Source organism: Lagenorhynchus albirostris, chromosome 6 (genome assembly GCF_949774975.1).
Source record: "Lagenorhynchus albirostris chromosome 6, mLagAlb1.1, whole genome shotgun sequence".
Classification (NCBI taxonomy): Eukaryota; Metazoa; Chordata; class Mammalia; order Artiodactyla; family Delphinidae; genus Lagenorhynchus; species Lagenorhynchus albirostris.
The window spans coordinates 32644466-32667669 of NC_083100.1; the positions used below are offsets into that span (position 1 = coordinate 32644466).

The 23204-nt window shown below is 37.6% G+C and overlaps 1 protein-coding gene across 1 annotated transcript in view; it reads right to left on the reverse strand.

The window, feature by feature from the left end:
- Positions 1-23204, reverse strand: part of NBEAL1 (neurobeachin like 1) — a 175565-nt gene that overhangs the window by 65479 nt on the left and 86882 nt on the right. The window contains exons 24-32 of the mRNA XM_060152294.1: positions 23030-23188; positions 21414-21573; positions 18539-18627; positions 15808-16383; positions 15295-15470; positions 14078-14231; positions 13639-13767; positions 8535-8840; positions 8291-8440 (exon numbers count right to left, since the gene is read on the reverse strand). Coding sequence (XP_060008277.1) covers positions 8291-8440; positions 8535-8840; positions 13639-13767; positions 14078-14231; positions 15295-15470; positions 15808-16383; positions 18539-18627; positions 21414-21573; positions 23030-23188 — 1899 coding nt within the window. The remainder of the gene's footprint in view (positions 1-8290; positions 8441-8534; positions 8841-13638; positions 13768-14077; positions 14232-15294; positions 15471-15807; positions 16384-18538; positions 18628-21413; positions 21574-23029; positions 23189-23204) is intronic.

The following is a 23204-nucleotide window of genomic DNA, read 5'->3' on the forward strand; positions in this document are numbered from 1 at the left end:
TTCAAGTTCCTTAGGGAAGAATGAACTTATACTAAAAAAGAAGAAAGGTCTCAAATTAATAAGTACTTTGTATTATAAATTTCCCTCTAAGCACTGATACATACTCAGCCTCCTTAAAGATATCTACTATCAGCCTGATAGACTTTTTACATAATCACTATGTACAGAACATTTTGATATTAATTTTTAAGTTCTTATCTGTTTTTCTTCCAATTCTCAAATAACAGTCTCTGTTCGGACTGAAGTGCCCTGGAGCCCGAGGGGAGGGCGGCCTCACTAAGGCTGCCGGCTCTGGAGGGGCCCCACCAGCTGAAGCCACAACAGTCCTTGGGACCGCGGGCCAGAGTGAGTATAACGTGGAGGAGCTTAAAGATGGCGGAAGAGTAAGATGCGGAATCACCTTCCTCCCCACAAATACATCAGAAATACATCTATCTACATGTGGAACAACTCCTACAGAACACCTACTGAACGCTGGCAGAAGACCTCAGACCTCCCAAAAGGCAAGAAACTCCCCCACGTACCTGGGTAGGGTAAAAGAAAAAACAGAGACTAAAGAATAGGGATGGGACCTGCACCAGTGGGAGGGAGCCGTGAAGGAGGAAAGGTTTCCACACACTAGGAAGGCCCTTAGCAGTCGGAGACTGCGGGTGATGGAGGGGGGAAGCTTCAGAGTCACGGAGGAGAGCACAGCAACAGGGGTGCGGAGGGCAAAGCGGAGAGATTCCCGCACAGAGGATCAGGGCCGACCGGAACTCACCAGCCTGAGAGGCTTGTCTGCTCACCCGCCGGGGCGGGCAGGGGCTGCGAGCTGAGGCTTGGGCTTCGGAGGTCAAGATCCCAGGGAGAGGACTGGGGTTGGCTGCATGAACACAGCCTGAAGGGGGTTAGTGCGCCATGGCTAGCCGGAAGGGAATCCAGGAAAAGTCTGGACTTGCCGAAGAGACAAGAGACTTTTCCTTGCCTCTTTATTTCCTGGTGCGTGAGGAGAGGATATTAAGAGCATCGCTTAAGGGAGCTCCAGAGATGGGCGCGGTCCGCGGCTATCAGCCTGGACCCCAGAAACGGGCATGAGACGCTAAGGCTGCTGCTGCCGCCACCAAGAAGCCTGCGTGCGAGCACAGGTCACTATCCACACCTCCCCTCCCGGGAGCCTTGCAGCCCGCCACTGCCAGGGTCCCGTGATCCAGGGACAACTTACCCGTCAGAAAGCACGGCGCGCCTCAGGCTGGTGCAACGTCCCACCGGCCTCTGCCGCCACAGGCTCACCCCGCATCCGTACCCCTCCCTCGCCCCCGCCTGAGTGAGCCAGAGCCACCGAATCAGCTGCTCCTTTAACCCCATCCTGTCTGAGCGAAGAACAGATGCCCTCGGGCGATCTACACACAGAGGCGGGGCCAAATCCAAAGATGAAGCCCGGGAGCTGTGCGAACAAAGAAGAGAAAGTTCTCCCAGCAGCCTCAGGAGCAGCAGATTAAATCTCCACAATCAACTTGATGTACCCTGCATCTGTGAAATACCTGAATAGACAACGAATCATCCCAAATTGAGGAGGTGGACTTTGGGAGCAATGATATATATATTTTTCCAACTTTTTCTCTTTTTGTGAGTGTGTATGTGTATGCTTCTGTGTGTGATTTTGTCTGTATAGCTTTGCTTTTACCATTTGTCCTAGGGGTCTCTCCGTCCGGTTTTCTTCTTCTTTTATTACTTAAAAAATTATTTTTCTTAATTATTTTTTATTTTAATAACTATTTTATTTTCCTTTATTTTATTTTATCTTCTTCTTTCTTTCCTTCTTTTTTTTTTCCTCCCTTTTATTCTTAGCTGTGGGGAGGACAGGCTCTTGGTGCTCCAGCCAGGCGTCAGGGCTGTGCCACTGAGGTGGGAGAGCCAAGTTCAGGACACTGGTCCACAAGAGACCTCCCAGCTCCACGTAATATCAAATGGCAAAAAACTCCCAGAGATCTCATCTGAATGCCAAGACCCACCTCCACTCAATGACCAGCAAGCTACAGTGCTGGACACCCTATGCCAAACAACTAGCAAGACAGGAACACAACCCCACCCATTAGCAGAGAGGCTGCCTAAAATCATAATAAGACCACAGACACACCAAAACACACCACCAGACGTGGACCTGCCCACCAGAAAGACAAGATCCAGCCTCATCCACCACAACGCAGGCACTAGTCCCCTCCACCAGGAAGCCTACACAACCCACTGAACCACCCTTAGCCACTGGGGACAGACACCAAAAACAACAGAAACTACAAACCTGCAGCCTGTGAAAAGGAGACCCCAAACACAGTAAGTTAAGCAAAATGAGAAGACAGAGAAACACATAGCAGATGAAGGAGCAAGGCAAAAACCCACCAGACCAAACAAATGAAGAGGAAATAGGCACTCTACTGGAAAAAGAATTCAGAATAATGATAGTAAAGATGATCCAAAATCTTGGAAATAGAATGGAGAAAATAAATGATTAACAAGGACCTAGAAGAACTAAAGAGCAAACAAACAATGATAAACAACACAATAAATGAAATTTAAAATTCACTACAAGGGATCAGTAGCAGAATAACTGAGGCAGAAGAATGGATAAGTGACCTGGAAGATAAAATAGTGGAAATAACTACTGCAGAGCAGAATAAACAAAAAAGAATGAAAAGAAGTGAGGACAGTCTCAGAGACCTCTGGGACAACATTAAACAAACCAACATTCGAATTATAGGGGTCCCAGAAGAAAAAGAGAAAAAGAAAGGGACTGAGAAAATATTTGAAGAGATTACAGTTGAAAACTTCCCTAATATGGGAAAGGAAATAGTTAATCAAGTCCAGGAAGCACAGCGAGTCCCATACAGGATAAATCCAAGGAAAAACATGCCAAGACACATATTAACCAAACTATCAAAAATTAAATACAAAGAACAAATATTAAAAGCAGCAAGGGAAAAACAACAAATAACACACAAGGGAATCCCCATAAGGTTAACAGCTGATCTTTCAGCAGGAACTCTGCAAGCCTGAAGGGAGTAGCAGGACATATTTAAATTGATGAAAGAGAAAAATCTACAACCAAGATTACTCTACCCAACAAGGATCTCATCAGATTTGACAGAGAAATTAAAACCTTTACAGACAAGCAAAAGCTAAGAGAATTCAGCACCACCAAACCAGCTTTACAACAAACGCTAAAGGAACTTCTCTAGGCAGGAAACACAAGAGAAGGAAAAGACCTACAATAATAAACCCAAAACAATTAAGAAAATGGTAATAGGAACATACATATCGATAATTACCTTAAATGTAAATAGATTAAATGCTCCAACCAAAAGACATAGACTGGCTGAATGGATACAAAAACAAGGCCCAGGGCTTCCCTGGTGGCGCAGTGGTTGAGAATCCGTCTGCCAATGAACGGGACACGGGTTCGTGCCCCGGTCGGGGAAGATCCCACATGCCACAGGGTGGCTGGGCCCGTGAGCCATGGCCGCTGAGCCTGCGCGTGCAGAGCCTGTGCTCCACAACGGGAGAGGCCACAACAGTGAGAGGCCCGCGTACCGCAAAAAAAAAAAAAAAAAAAAAAAAAAGGCCCATATATATGCTGTCTACAAGAGACCCACTTCAGACCTAGGGACACATGCACACTGAAAGTGAGGGGATGGAAAAAGATATTCCATGCAAATGGAAATCAAAAGAAAGAAGGAGTAGCAATTCTCATATCAGACAAAATAGACTTTAAAACAAAGACTAGTACAAGAGACAAAGAAGGACACTACATAATGATCAAAGGATCAATCGGAGAAGAAGATATAACAATTGTTAATTATGCACCCAACATAGGAGACCCTCAATACATAAGGCAAATACTAACAGCCATAAAAGAGGAAATCGACAGTAACGCAATCATACTAGGGGACTTCAACACCCCACTTTCACCAAGGAACAGATCATCCAAAATTAGAATAAATAAGGAAACACAAGCTTTAAATGATACATTAAACAAGATGGACTTAATTGATATTTATAGGACATTCCTTCCAAAAACAACAGAATACACATTCATCTCAAGTGCCCATGGAACATTCTCCAGGATAGATCATATCTTGGGTCACAAATCAAGCCTTGGTAAATTTCAGAAAACTGAAACCATGTCAAGTATCTTTTCTGACCACAACACTTTGAGACTAAATATCAATTACAGGAAAAGATCTGTAAGAAATACAAACACATGGAGGGTAAACAACACACTACTTAATAACCAAGAGATCACTGAAGAAATCAAAGAGGAAATAAAAAAAAAAACCTAGAAGCAAATGACAACAAAAACACAACGACACAAAACCTATGGGATGCAGCAAAAGCAGTTCTAAGAGGGAAGTTTATAGCTATACAAGCCTACCTTAAGAAACAAGAAACATCTCAAATAAACAACCTAACCTTACACCTAAAGCAATTAGAGAAAGAACAAAAATCCCCAAAGTTAGCAGAAGGAAACAAATCATAAAGATCAGATCAGAAATAAATGAAAAAGAAACGAAGGAAACGATAGCAAAGATCAATAAAACTAAAAGCTGGTTCTTTGAGAAGATAAACAAAGTTGATAAACCATTAGCCAGACTCATCAAGAAAAAAAGGGAGAAGACTCAAATCATTAGAATTAGAAATGAAAAAGGAGAAGTAAGAACTGACACTGCAGAAATACAAAGGATCATGAGAGATTACCAGAAGCAACTATATGCCAATAAAATGGACAACCTGGAAGAAACGGACAAATTCTTAGAAATGCACACCTTCTGAGACTGAACCAGGAAGAAATAGAAGATACGAACAGACCAATCACAAGCACTGAAATTTAAACTGTGATTAAAAATCTTCCAACAAACAAAAGCCCAGGACCAGATGGCTTCACAGGCGAATTCTATCAAACATTTAGAGAAGAGCAAACACCTATCCTTCTCAAACTCGTCCAAAACATAGCAGAGGGGGCTTCCCTGGTGGCGCAGTGGTTGAGAGTCCTCCTGCCAATGCAGGGGACACGGGTTAGTGCCCCGGTCTGGGAAGATCCCACATGCCGCAGAGCGGATAGGCCCGTGAGCCATGGCCGCTAAGCCCGCGTGTCCGGAGCCTGTGCTCCGCAATGGCAGAGGCCACAACAGTGAGAGGCCTGCGTACTGCAAAAAAAAAAAGAAAAAAAAAAATAGCAGAGGGAGGAACACTCCCAAACTCATTCTACGAGGCCACCATCACTCTGATACCAAAACCAGACAAGGATGTAACAAAAAAAGAAAACTACAGGCCAATATCACTGATGAACATAGATGCAAAAATCCTCAACAAAATACTAGCCAACAGAATCCAACAGCACATTAAAAGGATCATACATTATGATCAAGAGGGGTTTATTCCCAGGAATGCAAGGATTCTTCAATGTATGCAAATCAATCAACATGATACACCATATTAACAAATTGAAGGAGAAAAATCTTATGATCATCTCAACAGATGCAGAGAAAGCTTTTGACAAAATTCAACACCCATTTCTGATAAAAACCCTCCAGAAAGTAGGCATAGAGGGAACTTTCCTCAACATAATAAAGGCCATATATGAGAAACCCACAGCCAACATGGTCCTCAATGGTGAAAACCCAAAACCATTTCCACTAAGATCAGGAAAAAGACAAGGTTGCCCACTCTCACCACTCTTATTCAACATAGTTTTGGAAGTTATAGCCACAGCAATCAGAGAAGTTAAAGAAATAAAAGGAATCCAAATTGGAAGAAAAGAAGTAAAGCTGTCACTGTTTGCAGATGACATTATACTATACATAGAGAATCCTAAAGATGCTACCAGAAAACTAATAGAGCTAATCAATGAATTTGGTAGAGTAGCAGGATACAAAATTAACACACAGAAATCTCTTGCACTCCTATACACTAATGATGAAAAATCTGAAAGTGAAATTAAGAGAACACTCCCATTAACCATTGCAACAAAAAGAATAAAATATCTAGGAATACACCTACCTAAGGAGACAAAAGACCTATATGTAAAAAATTATAAGACACTGATGAAAGAAATTAAAGATGATACAAATAGATGGAGAGAGATACCATATTCTTCGATTGGAAGAATCAACATTGTGAAAATGACTCTACTACCCAATGCAATCTACAGATTCAATGCAATCCCCATGAAACTACCACTGGCATTTTTCACAGAACTAGAACAGAAAATTTCACAGTTTGTATGGAAACACAAAAGACCCCGAATAGCCAAAGCAATCTTGAGAAAGAAAAACAGAGCTGGAGCAATCAGGCTCCGTTACTTCAGACTATACTACAAAGCCACAGTAATCAAGAGAGTATGGTACTGGCACAAAAACAGAAAGATAGATCAATAGAACAGGATAGAAAGCCCAGAGATAAACCCACGCACATATGGTCACCTTATATTTGATAAAGGAGGCAAGAATATATAGTGGAGAAAAGATAGCTTCTTCAATAAGTGGTTCTGGGAAAACTGGACAGCTACATGTAAAAGAATGAAATTAGAAGACTCCCTAACACCATACACAAAAATAAACTCAAAATGGATTAAAGACCTAAATGTAAGGCCAGACACCATCAAACTCTTAGAGGAAAACATAGGCAGAACACTCTATGACATAAATCACAGCAAGATCTTTTTAGGCCCACCTCGTAGAGAAATGGAAATAAAAACAAAAATAAACAAATGGGACATAATGAAACTTAAAAGCTTTTGCACAGCAAAGGAAACCATAAACAAGACTAAAAGACAACCCTCAGAATGGGAGAAAATATTTTCAAATGAAGCAACTGACAAAGGATTAATCTCCAAAACATACAAGCAACTCACGCAGCTCAATATCAAAAAAACAAACAACCCAATCCAAAAATGGGCAGAAGACCTAAATAGACTGTTTCTCCAAAGAAGATATACAGATTGCCAACAAACACATGAAAGAATGCCCAACATCATTAATCATTAGAGAAATGCAAGTCAAAACTACAATGAGATATTATCTCACACCGGTCAGAATGGCCATCATCAAAAAACCTAGAAAGAATAAATGCTGGAGAGGGTGTGGAGAAAAGGGAACCCTCTTGCACTGTTGGTGGGAATGTAAATTGATACAGCCACTATGGAGAACAGTATGGAGGTTCCTTAAAAAACTAAAAATAGAACTACTGGGATTCCCTGGTGGCACAGTGGTTGAGAATCCGCCTGCCGATGCAGGGGACACGGGTTCATGCCCCGGTTTGGGAAGATCCCACATGCCACGGAGCGGCTGGGCCTGTGAGCCATGGCCACTGAGCCTGCGCCTCTGGAGCCTGTGCTCTGCAACGGGAGAGGCCACAACAGTGAGAGGCCCGCGTACCACACACACACAAAAAAAATGTAAATATAGTACCACCCTGCGACCCAGCAATCCCACTACTGGGCATATACCCTGAGAAAACCATAATTGAAAAAGAGTCATGTACCACAATGTTCACTGCAGCTCTATTTACAATAGCCAGGTCATGGAAGCAACCTAAGTGTCCACCAACAGATGAATGGATAAAGAAGATGTGGTACATATATACAATGGAATATGGTACATATATACCATGGAATATTACTCAGCCATAAAAAGGAACGAAACTGAGTTATTTGTAGTGAGGTGAATGGACCTAGATACTGTCATACAGAGTGAAGTAAGTCAGAAAGAGAAAAACAAATACTGTATGCTAACACATATATATGGAATCTGAAAAAAAAAAAAAGAAAAGAAAATGGTCAGAAGAACCTAGGGGCAAGATGGAATAAAGATGCAGACCTACTAGAGAATGGACTTGAGGATACGGGGAGGGGGAAGGGTAAGCTGGGACAAAGTGAGAGAGTGGCATGGACATATATACACTACCAAACGTAAAATAGATAGCTAGTGGGAAGCAGCCACATAGCACAGGGAGATCAGCTTGGTGCTTTGTGACCACCTAGAGGGGTGGGATGGGGTAGGTGGGAGGGAGGGAGACGCAAGAGGGAAGAGATATGGAGACATATGTATATGTATAACTGATTCACTTTGTTATAAAGCAGAAACTGACACACCATTGTAAAGCAATTATACTCTAATAAAGATGTTAAAAATAAATTAAAAAATAAAAAACAAAATATTGTTCATTTTCAAAGTTCAGTCTTGTTATTACTCTCATTTGAACATTAAATGCTTGAAATCAACATAAAAAACTGGTATTAAAAACATTTAATAATTTTTACCTGAAACTTGAGCTTGCTCTCTCCCCCTTCCCGGTCTCGTTTATGCATATTCACCATTAAGGCTTCATAACAATTCTTCCAATAAAGTGCCATGCTCTCATGACCATCATAAAATGCATGGGTTTCATACTGCTTCATATAAGGTACAATCTTATAAAAAATATACATACGCAAAATTTAATGCATGCTTCCATAAAAATGATAATTTAGTAGAAAAACCCCACTCAACAAAGATGAAACTTACATATTTTTCAATGTAAACTTGCCATTCATTTGAACTGCAATATTCTTGAAAATCTTCGAAAAATGAAGAGCTTCCATTGGTAAAAGGTAAAGAAGGCAGATGCAAGTTCATGAAGAGAAGCTCATAAATTTTGGAAACCAGGGTACGGACAAGCGGAATCAGAAATGAGTATATTTCAGTCTGTTCCTTGATTGATTCACTTAGAACATGTTCCAGCTTCCCTAAAATGTAACATGCTTCATCCTGATTTTCAATCACCTTGGTCTGAAGAAGGGTGTTTAGCTTAGCTGATGCCACTGCACAAACCTGGAGTAAAATAGTAAAATAAAGCAGATATTTAATGATAACAAAGTTCTTTGGCTCCTCTTGAAGTTGTTTTTTAAAATAAATTATAAAAGTAACCCACGTTTCATTTGGAATATACAGAAAAGTTAAGAGGTTGATAATTAATCACCCCAACATCCACTCTACTCCTTCAGAGAGTTTGCAGGAATTCGGGGATGATTCCATCTCTAATTCTAAAAGATATAAACCAAACAGAATATCCAACCCCTTGCCACAGTGACTGGTTCAGGTAACTCATCTTTCAGTCAACTCATGTCACTGTCTTTGTCACATGGATTCATTCAGGGATAGCTTTATCATGCAAAGACACAACTTTTATACAATAACAGTAAAGAACTGTGAAAGGGCTTGGATTTTATCAATACCTCATCTCCAAGCTGACAAGTTAGCCTACCATTGTTTCATAGATGCTGGCAGAAGAATAAGACTCCTGGATCAGAGACGAAGATCTACAGCATTAGCAATAGCCAGAATATCAGCACTTGCCCTGTTCCCCGAAATGTAATTCCATGGTGAGAAATGAACAGAACTAGATGATGCCTGCACACCCAGTGGTTGCATTATAGGAGAGGAACCCCAAGCAAAGTGAACACAAGTCTTTTAAATTGGGTAGTAAGTGTACCTGAACGTTGCCTTGGAAGGAGACATTATCTTTATTATACTGGACAGTAAACAAACCTGCTTTTGCTCTGGAGGGAGACATCATCTCTATCTTCCCAAGCTGTTCTCTATACATGCGTCCTCAAAAAGACAGTTCATCACAAAGGCATCCAGTGTCTGTATTCACAGGAGATCCATGAAGAACTGTCTACCAACAATGACTCTAGGAAGAAGCACTCTCTTTCTCTGGATATGAACAAGGAAGCATGTAGCCTTAATTGCTGCTGGCAGTGATTTTGTGACAATTAGGGCAGCCAGCTTAAGACAAGCTGACATGATGGAGAGTAATGCTGTGAGAACAGCAAACAAATGGAACTAGAGCCTTGACTGAATCATGCCTTAAACTTATCTTAGCTATGGAATTTTCAACTATTTGAATCTTCTTAACTAAGTCAGCTTGCATTGATATTTCTGTTATTTGGAATCAAAAGCATTCTTATAGATAAAGGACAGTGAACAGGCAACTGAGTAAAGTTCCCAAGGAAAATACATATCTAGGTCACAAACCCAGGCAAAGGAATATGCTATATTACTCTTAAGCTCTGGCCTTAAACTCCATCCTAGAAAGGTAAATTGGTCATGAAGGGGCCTCATTTCATCTAGACTAGAGAAAGATGGAAGTCTTAAAACCAAAACAGGACAAATGATATAAAGTGTCTCCTTCTCCCTTAACCCTATAACCCAATTTTGGATCATATTACTTTCAAAATAAAGAAAAGCAAGGGAAAGAAGGGAAGTATTAAAAACTGACATCACTTCAAGAATATATATGTGCCTATATACAGAATCTAAAAAAAAAATGGTTATGAAGAACCTAGGGGCAGGACAGGAATAAAGATGCAAATGTAGAGAATGTACTTGAGGACAAGGGGAGGAGGAAGGGTAAGCTGGGACGAAATGAGAGAGTGGCATGCACTTATATACACTACTAAATGTAAAATAGATAGCTAGTGGGAAGCAGCTGCATAGCACAGGGAGATCAGCTCGGTGCTTTGTGACCACCTAGAGGGGTGGGATAGGGAGGGTGGGAGGGAGACGCAAGAGGGAGGAGATATGGGGATATATGTATATGTATAGCTGATTCACTTTGTTATACAGCAGAAACTAACACACCACTGTAAAGCAATTATACGCCAATAAAGATGTTAAAAAAAAAAAAAAGAATATATGTGTACCAAAAGCTGATCTGAGCTGTATGCACATGTCTTTGCAGGCCAAGGCAACAATAAGGGATCTCAGGCAGTCTTTCCATGCAAGACTTAAAGAAGCAAACAGCATTGGAGGACACAACCTCTAAGATGGCTCAAAACTTTAACTTTTCTACTTTTAACTTAAGCCTCTACTAGTGAAGCTTCTCTACCCTTCTCAGGTTTTCCCCAAATCCCTTCACTTTAGTCTTTGAATCTGACTAAAGCAGCTCAAACCCAATAGAGGCCAACAAATGTGAGACAAAAGGTCATAAAATCTCATTATCCAGGAAATACCAATGTTAATATTCTGGGCTTTTTTGCTATATGTTTTAAAAATACTATTCACATGAAAGGTTGAATATTCAGTGATTTGCTTTTAAGTTAGTATCACAGTATTAAATAACTATAAGTTTATATGTTTATTTAAAATTATAAAGACACTTTCAGTGAATACAATGATTTACTTACCACCGACTTAACTTTGGATACACACACTACCCCCCCACACATAGATATGATAGCCCTGCCCTCACATTATAAAGAGTACTACATTATGGTCACCTGAGAAATGACAAAAAATACCTGGGCCCTAGTTCTCCTGTTTAATTACTGAGTGATGCCCCACACAAAGGCCTTTTTTTTTTTTTTTTTGCGGTACGAGGGCCTCTCACTGTTGTGGCCTCTTCCATTGCGGAGCACAAGCTCCGGACGCGCAGTCTCAGTGGCCATGGCTCACGGGCCCAGCCACTCCGCGGCATGTGGGATCTTCCCAAACCGGGGCACGAACCTGCGTCCCCTGCATCGGCAGGCGGACTCTCAACCACAGCGCCACCAGGGAAGCCCACAAAGGCATTTTTAAAAAGCTCCTCTAGGTGATTTCATGTGTAGCTAGTGAAGAGAATCACTGGCTGAACCAAGACAACTGAAGGAGCAGAAACCCAGACAACACGGTGACCATATACTGCATCTAAATAAATCAACAACTTACTCAGTCCTGCTTTAAAGACAACCTGGGAGATCCTGGCATTGATGTGAAATCTCCTAATACTTAAATGCTGGCAATTAAATAATAATGTATGGGCCAAACAAAACAAATTTGCTAACCAGATTCTTTTTGCAGGCAACTCTATTTAAACCCCTATAAGGGAAGGGGTTCCTTCCCCAGCCTTTAACATGCACAAACTCAGGGAAATATGCTTTTATTCCTGAGGGAGTGAAATTAAACAAGTAGCTAGTGAGAAGTATTATAGGTCACTAACTACTGGTTGATAGGATCAGTCTTACCTGTAGGTGCTGCACACTTTATTTATTTAATAAGTATTTATAGAGTGCTACTATGGTACAGGCACTGGATATTTAATCATGAGCAAATTAAAACAGACATTTTACTTCTCCTTGGAAATCTCACCAAGGATAAAAACACTGAGGGTGATCATGAGTGGAAAAAAACAGAGTTCTAATATCTAAAAAAAGAACTACCTGGTATGCTGGCTGCAAGGGCTTTAACAGCCAGCCACCAGACTCATATTAATAAAAAAGCCAAAAAAGTTACCTTTGTTCTATTTCTAGATGGAGAAAAAAAGAAAACTACAATGAACATCTATGTGTACAAATACTGTTTGGTATTTTAGATTATTACCTCAGGATATAGTTTTAGAGTAGAATTACTAGACAAAGCATATAATAACTTTTTTTTTAAGTTCTTAGCTCATATAATTTTCAAACTGTATTTAAAAGCTGTACAATTCAAATTTTCATCATCCACATATCAGAATGTTTATTTTTTGTTTAGCTTTTCTGCTTTTTCCATGTTTTTTCCAATGACCATGTGTTACCTTTATGATTAGGAAAAAAACCCACTATCTTTAAAAAGTTAGTAATGTGGGGAAATGAGTTTAATATAATTGTAAGAAAAATAAAAAAGAACACAAAATTATCAAAATATATGATGGTTTTAATCATCTGAAGAAATATAAACAGAGAAAAAAACATTAAAATATTGACAGTTGTTTTCTCTTAGGCTATGGGATGAAGGATGTTTTATCTATTTTTTCTCTTTATGTTTTTTGTGTACTTTCCACAATGAGTATGTTTTCTTAAATGACTGGAAAAGAATATATGTTGAAAAATATGGTCTTTTTAAAATAGGGCAACCTTATGGTATTTTAACCTCCTCATGTTCTTATCAACATTATAGCAAGTTTATATTAGAAACGATTATCAAAAGAAACTAAAAAGGGCCAGATAAATAACCATGCGATACATGTCATGACTAATCCAATGCAGGTAGTCACAAGCATCCAATGTAAATAGAAAGATGACAGACTAAAATCTGCATGGAACTTTCCCAACCTTTAAAATTTTTGAAAATAATAAATATTCTGTGGGTCCATCTTTTATTTATCTTTATAGTAGAAACCTAGCACAATGCTAACACTTGGTAGGTATTCAGTAAGTGTTTAATAAATGAAGAAAAATGAGATAAATGTAAAACTGAATTAGTGGATTACTAAGTACAGAAAAAGATTTTGACAGAACAATTTAAAAAATAATTTTCCTAAAAATGCAAGCCCTGAACTCCACACGTATAAAAGTCTATGCAGGCTGTAGAGCTCGTAGCTATACTAAACGTAGATGATGTGAGTAATGCCCTCTAATATAAGCTATACATAAATCCTCTAAAAGGAAACCTTAAATTATACTGAATCATAAACATCAGGAAAAAAGAATCGATTAGCCGCCTCTCAAGCTTCTTTCTCATCTCACAAAACTGAAACTAGAGTTAAATCATGATATTTTTGAAATTGATTAAAAAATTAAAATGCTGAAAACATAATTGCCATTCAGTTACTGCACAAATTCCTATGTTGCATGTGAGTATATAAAATAACAAAAAAGAATCGACAAACCTGCAAATTACCCCTTCCAATGAAGCCTAGAAGCATCTGGATTTGAATCTGTGAGAGTTTCACCCATACAGGACTTTCAGAATACCAGACTGACAGACTGTCGAAGAGCAGCATCATATCCTCTAAAAGCTAACACAAAGGAAAAATTGAGAAATAAAAACATTCCATTTTTAAATCTACTGATGATGAGTTTTCCCAACAGTAATACAAATCATAAATATTTCAAAACTAATTCAATGTTCAGTTGGTAAAAAACAAAAGAATTATCCTAGTAAGAGTTACTTAACAAAAGTAACTATCACATCTGCGACTATCACATCTTATCCATGTTTATCACATCTGATTAAATATTAATGCTCTGAAAAGAGGGGATACAAAATTTCTTTCTTTGAAAGTCCTTCACTACTAAACAAATAATTTCAAAGAGATGTTACTGTACCTTCTCAGTCCACATGTTCGAATTAACTAGTCCCTCTGACTGCAGAAAGTCCTGTATGATCAGCATGAGTCGGAAAGCATTTTCAGCAGTTACTGGATTAAATTTTGCTTCTCTGTTTTCTGTGACTGCCCATTCTAACATCTTCTGTAGCAAACTAAGTATAAAACAAAGTCCTCTTAAAACCATTTTAAATTTATAAAAATAACAGGTCACCAAAAAAAAAAAACCCAGCAACAACAAATCTCGTTACTTATTAATAGGAATGTACCTCCAAAGATACAGTATCACTGGCAGGTATAAGACACTGTGGATAGAATTTAGTAATAATGAAGCAACTTTTTAATCTTTGGAGTACTTATCTTTAATATACCTAATATTAAAAGGCAAAGTAAAAGTTACCTGTTTGACTTGACCTTGAAAAAGCTATGAAAATAATTCACATTCCAGCCTCCATGAGATACTTAAAAGTTTCTTTAAAACTGAAATTGGAGGGCTTCCCTGCTGGTGCAGTGGTTGAGAGTCCGCCTGCCGATGCAGGGGACATGGGTTCGTGCCCAGGTCCGGGAAGATCCAACATGCCACGGAGCGGCTGGGCCCGTGAGCCATGGCCGCTGAGCCTGCACGTCCGGAGCCTGTGCTCCGCAACGGGAGAGGCCACAACAGTGAGAGGCCCACGTACCGCAAAAAAACAAAACAAAACAAAACAAAAAACCGAAATTGGAAATGTTAGGGAAGAAAGCCTTATGCCTTACAGAGAGTCTAGACCTATGGAAAAACAAAAAAGTAATTCTGTTCTAGTGTGCTGTTGGTACAGTGTTCTATCATATGCAGGGAACTCAAAGCTTTAGAGAAGTAATTTTCATGAAAACACTACTACCTTCCTTTAGCATGGAAGCACTCAAATTTGGACAAGACTGTAGAACACATGCACCAAGTGCTTAGATACTGCAGAAAACAACTTAAACAAGGAATATATAATCACTTAGAATCCAAATTAATGTAAGAATTAAATCTCCTCACATTGGAGTTAGTTTTGGATTTCTCTCTAGATCCCACTAGAATGGCAAACAGACAGGAGAAGGGCTGAGCACAAAGCTTCTCCTTTTCTCTCTCTCTACATCCACTGAATACTGAATAAAGGTTCAATAACAAATATTATTTTGGACTCCTGCCCACTCTAAAAGGAGAGGGCATATCACCAATGAATGCTTACTTACATTAGTTTTATTTCATCTGATGGTCGAAGTAGCTCACTGGATATTCCTGGTTTAGTTAGTGCCGAAAACACTTGTCCCCGTTCAATCCAAGTATCGTCATCAGACTTTTCTAGTCCCTTACACATTACACAGTTCAAAATATTTGTCAGTAATTGAATAAGCTCTTCCTCACATCTCTATAAAAAAGAGAAATTAATATGAAATTATTAGAGGGAGGGGGTGTTAAAAGCAGATCATGAGAACCATCAGGTACATGAATTATAATCATGCAACATATTTTTAAGGTGGCTACATGAACCTGGAACTTTACTACGAAGGCCCTAGAGATGTAAAGATGAATAACACACTGGCTTTGCTCTCAAGACACTCACAATTTGGTGACTTCCAGGCTTCTAATACCTTAGATCATGAGACTTGGAACATGAATAATACATGAAATTGTTAACAATCACACATTTCTGAGGTCAGACGTAAAAAAAATAAAACCACATTTGGACAAATAAGGAATCTTACCTCTTGGTTTTCAAGTAAAGGGAAGTCATCACTAAAGCCCACATCATTTGTGATGCTGCTTTCTTTGTCAGACTGCACAGAAAATGACTTAGTGGACTCTATCGGGGATGGCGTGCTAGGCAAGCTGTCTGGCATTTGACTTCCACTATCACTCAGTTCACATGAATCAATTCCACTGAGATCTAAACTCAGATGTGAAGGGTTATTATGCCAGAATTCTCCTCGATTCTCTGATTTGAAAGATAATTCTCCCATCAAGCTATCTTCTTGAAATAATGGTGTGTTCGAGTCTAGGGAGTGTCTATCCTCCAAACTCCACTGATCTGAAGACACATGAGCTGAGGCAAAAGAGCTGATTTTTTCCTCATCTGTCTTTTCATCAGAGTTCCTCTTCATATCTTCAGCTGATATATTTTTATCATTGTCTTTCATTACAACAGCCCTACTGTGCTTATGAAGAGTATTTCCATTTTCAAAATTTGCTTTTAAAAAAAGCCTAACTAAAGTGTCTTGCCAACCCACTTGTTGAGATATTTGATGTGCTGCATCTGGCTGGGACTGTAAAATCTGTAAAATCTGTGAAGAGATTAAGAATGCAAAATTCGTCAAAAAGTGTACACTACTTTACATCAACAACAGTTTCTTTTCAGCTATTTTAATGACAAAGTAATTTAGTAAGAAACTTTGGAAGGATATACTTTCAAACGATTATATTCTTAACTAGATTAGAAAATATTTGGATGGCAGACATTGTGTTTTTAACTAATCTGCATATTACTCATTGTATATCTAGAGTTGGGACTCAAATATTTGCTGAAAGATAAAAAAGGAAAAAAAGATAAAATAATCCTCCACATACCAACACACTCACGTTATTAATTTAATTTGGTTGGAGAAAAAAATATAGATATATAGGTACATATAAAATGTATAAAATGTATATAAATGTATAAAATGTATAAAATGTAATAAAGTTATATCCTCTCAACTAAGTACTTTCCATGAGCCTAGTACATTTGTTCAGTAAATACTGAACATCTACTATGTGCCAGGCACAGTTCTGGAACTATGGTTAGGGAGTAAACTAGAACACATAAGAAACTTTGACAGAACCTAGGTACACCAAGAATGTTTTCCCACCTCATTTTTTCCTCAGGCAAAGTTAATGGCTGCTTTTACAAAAGCATTTTTTTTCATTAACTCTACATGGTACAAACAAAACAAGAACTGAACTTTAATTCCAGAAAACTATTTCCAATGAGATGGATGCTGATATTTAGCTAGAATAAGAAACTGAAATTAAAGAGTAGACATTTACATGGCAATGTGTATGATCTCTAGTATCCCAACTGACTTCACATTTTTTGGATAAAAACAAGTTCTCAAACACTATCAGAAATGCTGTTAAGATCTTTAAGACATTTTAATCACAAAGCCAATAAACTTCTAAGTAGATGAAAAGAACTTTGGCTCCCAGTGTTTATAGAGTATCTCTTTTATCAGAATTTCTAACTCTGACAAATTTCATAGCAGGAAATGAGTTATGTTGGTACAGATTTCAAAATTAATGGTTCTTATGTACACTGATGCTGATATAGAAAGCAGTGAGTCGCAGTGAGTTATGATGACACGTTAAGTTTCTTTCCTCACTTAATGCCATCAATCAGTGAGCTACCTTTACTGTAGCAGTGCACAATAGCAATTTTAAACACATTAACTAAGTTGAACATATTAACCCTTTGGTTGGCAAAGAAACTTTTCATGATTTCATGACTTTAAAATTTTCAGACTTATTTTACAGCAATTTTATAAACACATAATGAATAAAAACTGGGCTGTACCGAAAGAGGTTTCTAATTGCACACTGAAAGGAAAAGGATCCATTTACATGACCTGCTTCAAGGAAAACATGGCAAAATCCATTAAAATGTAAAATGTGAATACTCTTTGACAGAAAAATTACATTTCATGAATTATGTCCTACATATGTATTACCATGGATAGGTAAAGACAACTGTAAAAAAATGTTCCTAACACAAGTTTGTTAATATGGTAAAACAGGAAACAATCTAAATGTCCATCAGCTGGGAACCAGATAATACTTTTATAGAATAGCCATAGAATAAAAAACTACGTAGCTGTTAAAGAGAAAGACATAACCAGATTTACTGATGGAAAGGTACTGTGACATAATTAGGGAGTAAAACTAAAAAGAAAAACAAGGAAGCAAATTAAATACTAGACTGGTCAGTGGTTGCCAGTAGAGGAGAGAGAAGGATATAATCAGGAAGAAGCGCATGGGGTAACAATTCGTCAACTTAGAGGTTAAATGAGTGGACTGAAGGTAAATCATTGTTGGAATACACTCATAAACAAACTACAGAAAATCTTTTCCACAAAGGTTAAGAGATTCAGAAACTCTAAAATATGGTGTTTGCATTAAAAATGGTCACAACAAAAGGTTCTGAATAAAGAAAATATTCTCTGGTAATACATTTTTGACTCTGGAAAGGGCATTATTTCCAGGAGCTCATGTATGGCTAAGAAGAACAAATTTATATGCTGATTTCTTATGATTATATAAAGTTAATTCACCTCAAAAAAGGAAACTATAAAATTATGTCATATAAAAGATATTAAACTTATATCTGGTGAAAAATACTCAATCTAAAAGTTCTTCACAATACAACGATACTGCAATTTTTAAAGTACATCTTTAAAGTTTACTAACCTTTCTGCAGATGACCACCCTGACATTTATACGTGCTCTGTGAGATATATATACCACAGATAACAGATCTTTGAAATTAATAGCAGGATCTATGATGGGAAAAAAAAAGTTAAAATTAAATACTAGAGAAAACCAGAGAAAGAACTGTGGTAATAGTTATATATAAAGGTTGACAATCATTTCATTTTTATTTTTTTCCTGCTGTCAACAACAGATGCCCTTTATTTTTTCCCCCAACTTTATTAAGATATAATTGGCATAAAACACTGTTTAAGGTATAAAACATGATGATCTGATACATGTATATATTACAAAATGATTACACAATAAGGTCAGTTAACACATCCATTATCTCACATAGTTACTATATTTCTTTTTGTGGTGAGGACACTTAAGGTATGTTCTCTTAGCAACTTTCAAATATACAATACAGTATTGTTAACTACAGTCACCATGCTTACCTTAGATCCCCAGAACTTACTTATAACTGGAAGTTTGTACCCCTTGTACCTTCACCTGTTTCCCCCACTGCCCCAACTCTGGCAACTACCAACCTACCCTGTCTCAATTTTTTTTTTCACATGTAAGTGAGATCACACAGTATTTTCCTTCTCTGCTTCACTTAGCAGAATGCCCTCTAGGCTCTTATTGCAAATGGCAGGATTTCCTTCTTTTTTATGGCTAATATTCCATTTTATATATATATACCACATCTTTATTATTCATTCATCTATTGATGGACACTTAGGCTGTTTCCATGCCTTGACTATTGTGAATGATGGTACAATAAACATGGGGTTGCAGATCATACCTCTTTGAGATATGATTTCATTTCCTTTAGATATATACCTGGAAGAGGGATTGCTGAATCATATGGTAGTTCTATTTTTAATTTTTTAAGAACCTCCACACTGTTCTCCATAGTGGCTGCACCACTTACATTCCCACCAACAGCACACAAGGGTTCCCTTTTCTCCACACCCTCACCACTAGCACGTATTATCTCGTCTCTTTGATAACCACCAAACTAACAGGAGGGAGGTGATATCTCATTGTGGTTTTGATTTTCATTTCCCCGATAATTAAGGATGATGAGCACATTTTCATGTATCTGTTGACCATTTGCATATCTTCTTTGAAAAAAATGTCTATTCAGGTCCTTTGCTCATATTTTAATTGGATTTTTTGCTATTGAGTTATATGAATCCCTTATATATTTTGGATATTAACCCCTTATCAGATTTGACTTGCAAATATTTTCTCCCATTTCATAGGCTACCCTTTCATATTGTTGATGGTTTCTTTGGCTATGCAGAAGCTTTTTTAAAAAAATAAATAAATTTATTTATTTTTGGCTGCGTTGGGTCTTCACTGTTGTGTGCAGGTTATCTCTAGTTGCGGCAAGTGGGCTTCTCATTGTGGTGGCTTCTCTTGTTGTGGAGCATGGGCTCTAGGTGTGTGAGCTTCAGTAGTTGTGGCGTGCGGGCTCAGTACTTGTGGCTCATGGGCTCTACAGTGCAAGCTCAGTAGTTGTGGCACACGGGCTTAGCTGCTCCACAACATGTGGGATCTTCCCGGACCAGGGTTTGAACCCGTGTCCCCTGCACTGGCAGGCGGATTCTTAACCACTGCGCCACCAGGTAAGTCCACAGAAGCTTTTTAGTTTGATTTAGTCCCACTGTTTATTTTAACTTTTGTTGCTCGTGCTTTTGGTGTCACACGCAAAAAATCATTGCCAAGACCAAGGTCAAAGGGTTTTTCCCGTATGTTTTCTTCTAGTATTTTTACAGCTCAGTTCTTACATTTAAGTCTTTAATCCATTTGAGTTAATTTTTGTGGGTGGTGTAAGACAGGAGTCCATTCTCATTCTTTTGCAAGTGCATATCCAGTTTACCAATCACATTTATTGAAGAGACTATCTTTCTCCAATAAGTATTCTTGGATTCCTTGTCAAATACTGGTTGACTGTACACGCATAGTTTTATTTCTAGGCTCTTGATTCTGTTCCACTTGTTTATGTGTCTATTTTTATGCATACTGCAGCATACTGTTTTGATTACTATAACTTTGTAGTATAGTTTGTAATCCGAAAGTGTGATGCCTCCAGCTTTCTTCTTTCTCAAAGAAAGAACTGTATGTAATAGTCATATAAACGCAGAAATAATTGTTTCATTTTAAATAGGAATTGTAGATATGTTCAAATTTTACAAAAAAAATAGGTTTAGAATGTTTAACATCTTCCTGACTAAACCCTAAAAAGCTGTTCTTTTATTTTGATTGCCTGAACATACTGTTGATACTACTTGGATCTTATACTTGTATTTATCTTTTTATGTACATGTCTTCTCAATGAGATGATAAACCACTCAAGACAAAGAACCTTATCTGATACCTTTCTGAACCCCTAGCATCTGACAAAAATTTTATAGTTTGTAGGAACTACTTACAAAAAGGTTCATAAAAGCAAAATTAGAAACAAAAAGGAATATCTGAAATTAGTTTTCATCTTCCCTTTAAGAATTTAAGCTCTGAAAGGAAAAAGAATATCTTGTACATATTTTCTCTAATGTCCTTTTCATTTTACATAGACTGAATTATTTACTAATCACTCAGTCAATAAACATTTACTGAAGGCCTACCAAGTAAGGTACTATGCTATGCTCCGGGGAGACAAAAACAACAAAGGTACATTTGAAACAGTACCCAAGAAAAGCCCTGCTGAATCAAGTAATAGGTAATTTTAAAAGCAACCTGAGGGAAGAGGGGAAAAGAAGAAAGAATTTCAGAAGAAAAAAAAATTCAGGGCCATCAAATAGAATTACATGACTATGAAGAACATTTCTTAAATGTATCAATATTTTAGCCTTAGTCATACCTGTATTTATAATTTGATTGGTGAGACTTTTAATGAGAGAAGTATTAACAGGTGCTTCATTAAGAAGGAGACCTAATCCTGAGTAGCCAACTTCTCTAAGCCGAATACGTTGTTTACTTCGTTCATAAACGTTCGTGCATTTCAACATCTGTTCCATAACCTAGTCACAACAGTAATATATTCTCAATATAGGGAACTAAGAACAATTGTCACTTAGGTTAATATCGAATAAATATTAGTGTACAATGTTTCTGGAGTATCATTTTATTCCTCAAGTATTAAAAAAAAGCACTAAATAGGGAAGAACACTCCATTATCTTGCTATCATTAAAAAATAAATTTAAAAATGAACTGGACTGAAATGCAACTGCATTTGAATAATTAATATGTTTAAAACCCTAGTTTATATAAATTTCTTGGTAGATGAAAGGAATACTTTAAAAATTTCTTTTAATGGCTACGGTGTAGATGGAAACAAATCCTGTAGCTTGCAAGAGGAACAAAGGTGTGCTCTGAAAGAAAACAAAGATACTTCTAGATAAATCTAGTAATCTATTTATGTGACAGTTGTCAAAATAATTTTCAACAACGAGGAAATACTTTGTGAAGCAACCCATCCATATGCTAAAATGGAAGAATGAATTAGTAACCCCATACTTCTTGGAGTTAGATCAATCTTTTACAAAGTGAGATTCTGAAAGCCTATACGGAAAGGATAATCTTGGCAAAATAATATCATGAACAACCCCTGCAAGGCCATTTTTGAAGAAATAACATTAAATCTCCATATAGGAACCCTGTGTGGGCAGATGCTTTAAAGAGTAGCCTCAGGGGTCAACCATAACCAATATTCAAGAGAGACTATGTAGGACCACTTTTAATTCACTTTTGTTTCCAAAGTTTAAGAATTCTAAACATAGACAATCCAAACATGACCCCACAAGTAGACTTTATAATGTCATACTAATGATGTAAGGGGAAACAAATGTCACAGGCAATTTGGCATAACAAACAGGAGAATAAATCATGAAAAAAAAATGTATTTGCAGTAGAAATATGACTGCCTTCTTTAATTTTAGTTAACCGAAAAGGTGGAGTGGGCTGCTTCAGCTGAAGTTCAAAGTTTGGAATATTTTGGATAGCTTAATAAAATATGTCCTACATCCTTTAGCAAGTTATTAATTTCTCTGCCTCAGTTTCTTCATCTGTAAAATGAGGATAATAATAATATCCACTTCATAAAGTTGCTGCAAGAGCTACGTAAACTAATATATAAAAAGGGTTTAGTGCCTGATAAACAGTGGATGCTAAATAAGCTTAGTATAATCTGACACATAGACCCACTGTAAGTCAAAAGGGGGATAAGAGGTTCTACGTTAGTATGGCAGAGTAGATTTTCCACCGAAATTATTAATAAGATTACAATATAATTAGTTTTAAAATACATAAACAACAAAAACATGATAAATATATATCAAAACAAACTGAACAATTTAAAACTAGATGGAAGTAGACATGAAAAAAAGAATTTACATTCATAGAATGGATATGTTCCATGTAAATGCATACACCCACAAATGTCCCCAAATATAAAGACTCTTAAGACATGTTTGTACCTTAAAAATGATTTCTCTTAGTCTGTCAGAGTATTTCTGATTTAAGAGCAGGGCATAAAGTATGTCAGCATTTCCTGGTTCAAACAGCAGTAAGAAAAGTTGACCTCTAGTTGGGCTGGTACGTAGGAGACTGAAGAGTACGTCCAAAATTCCAAAAAGCTTTTAAAATTAAGCA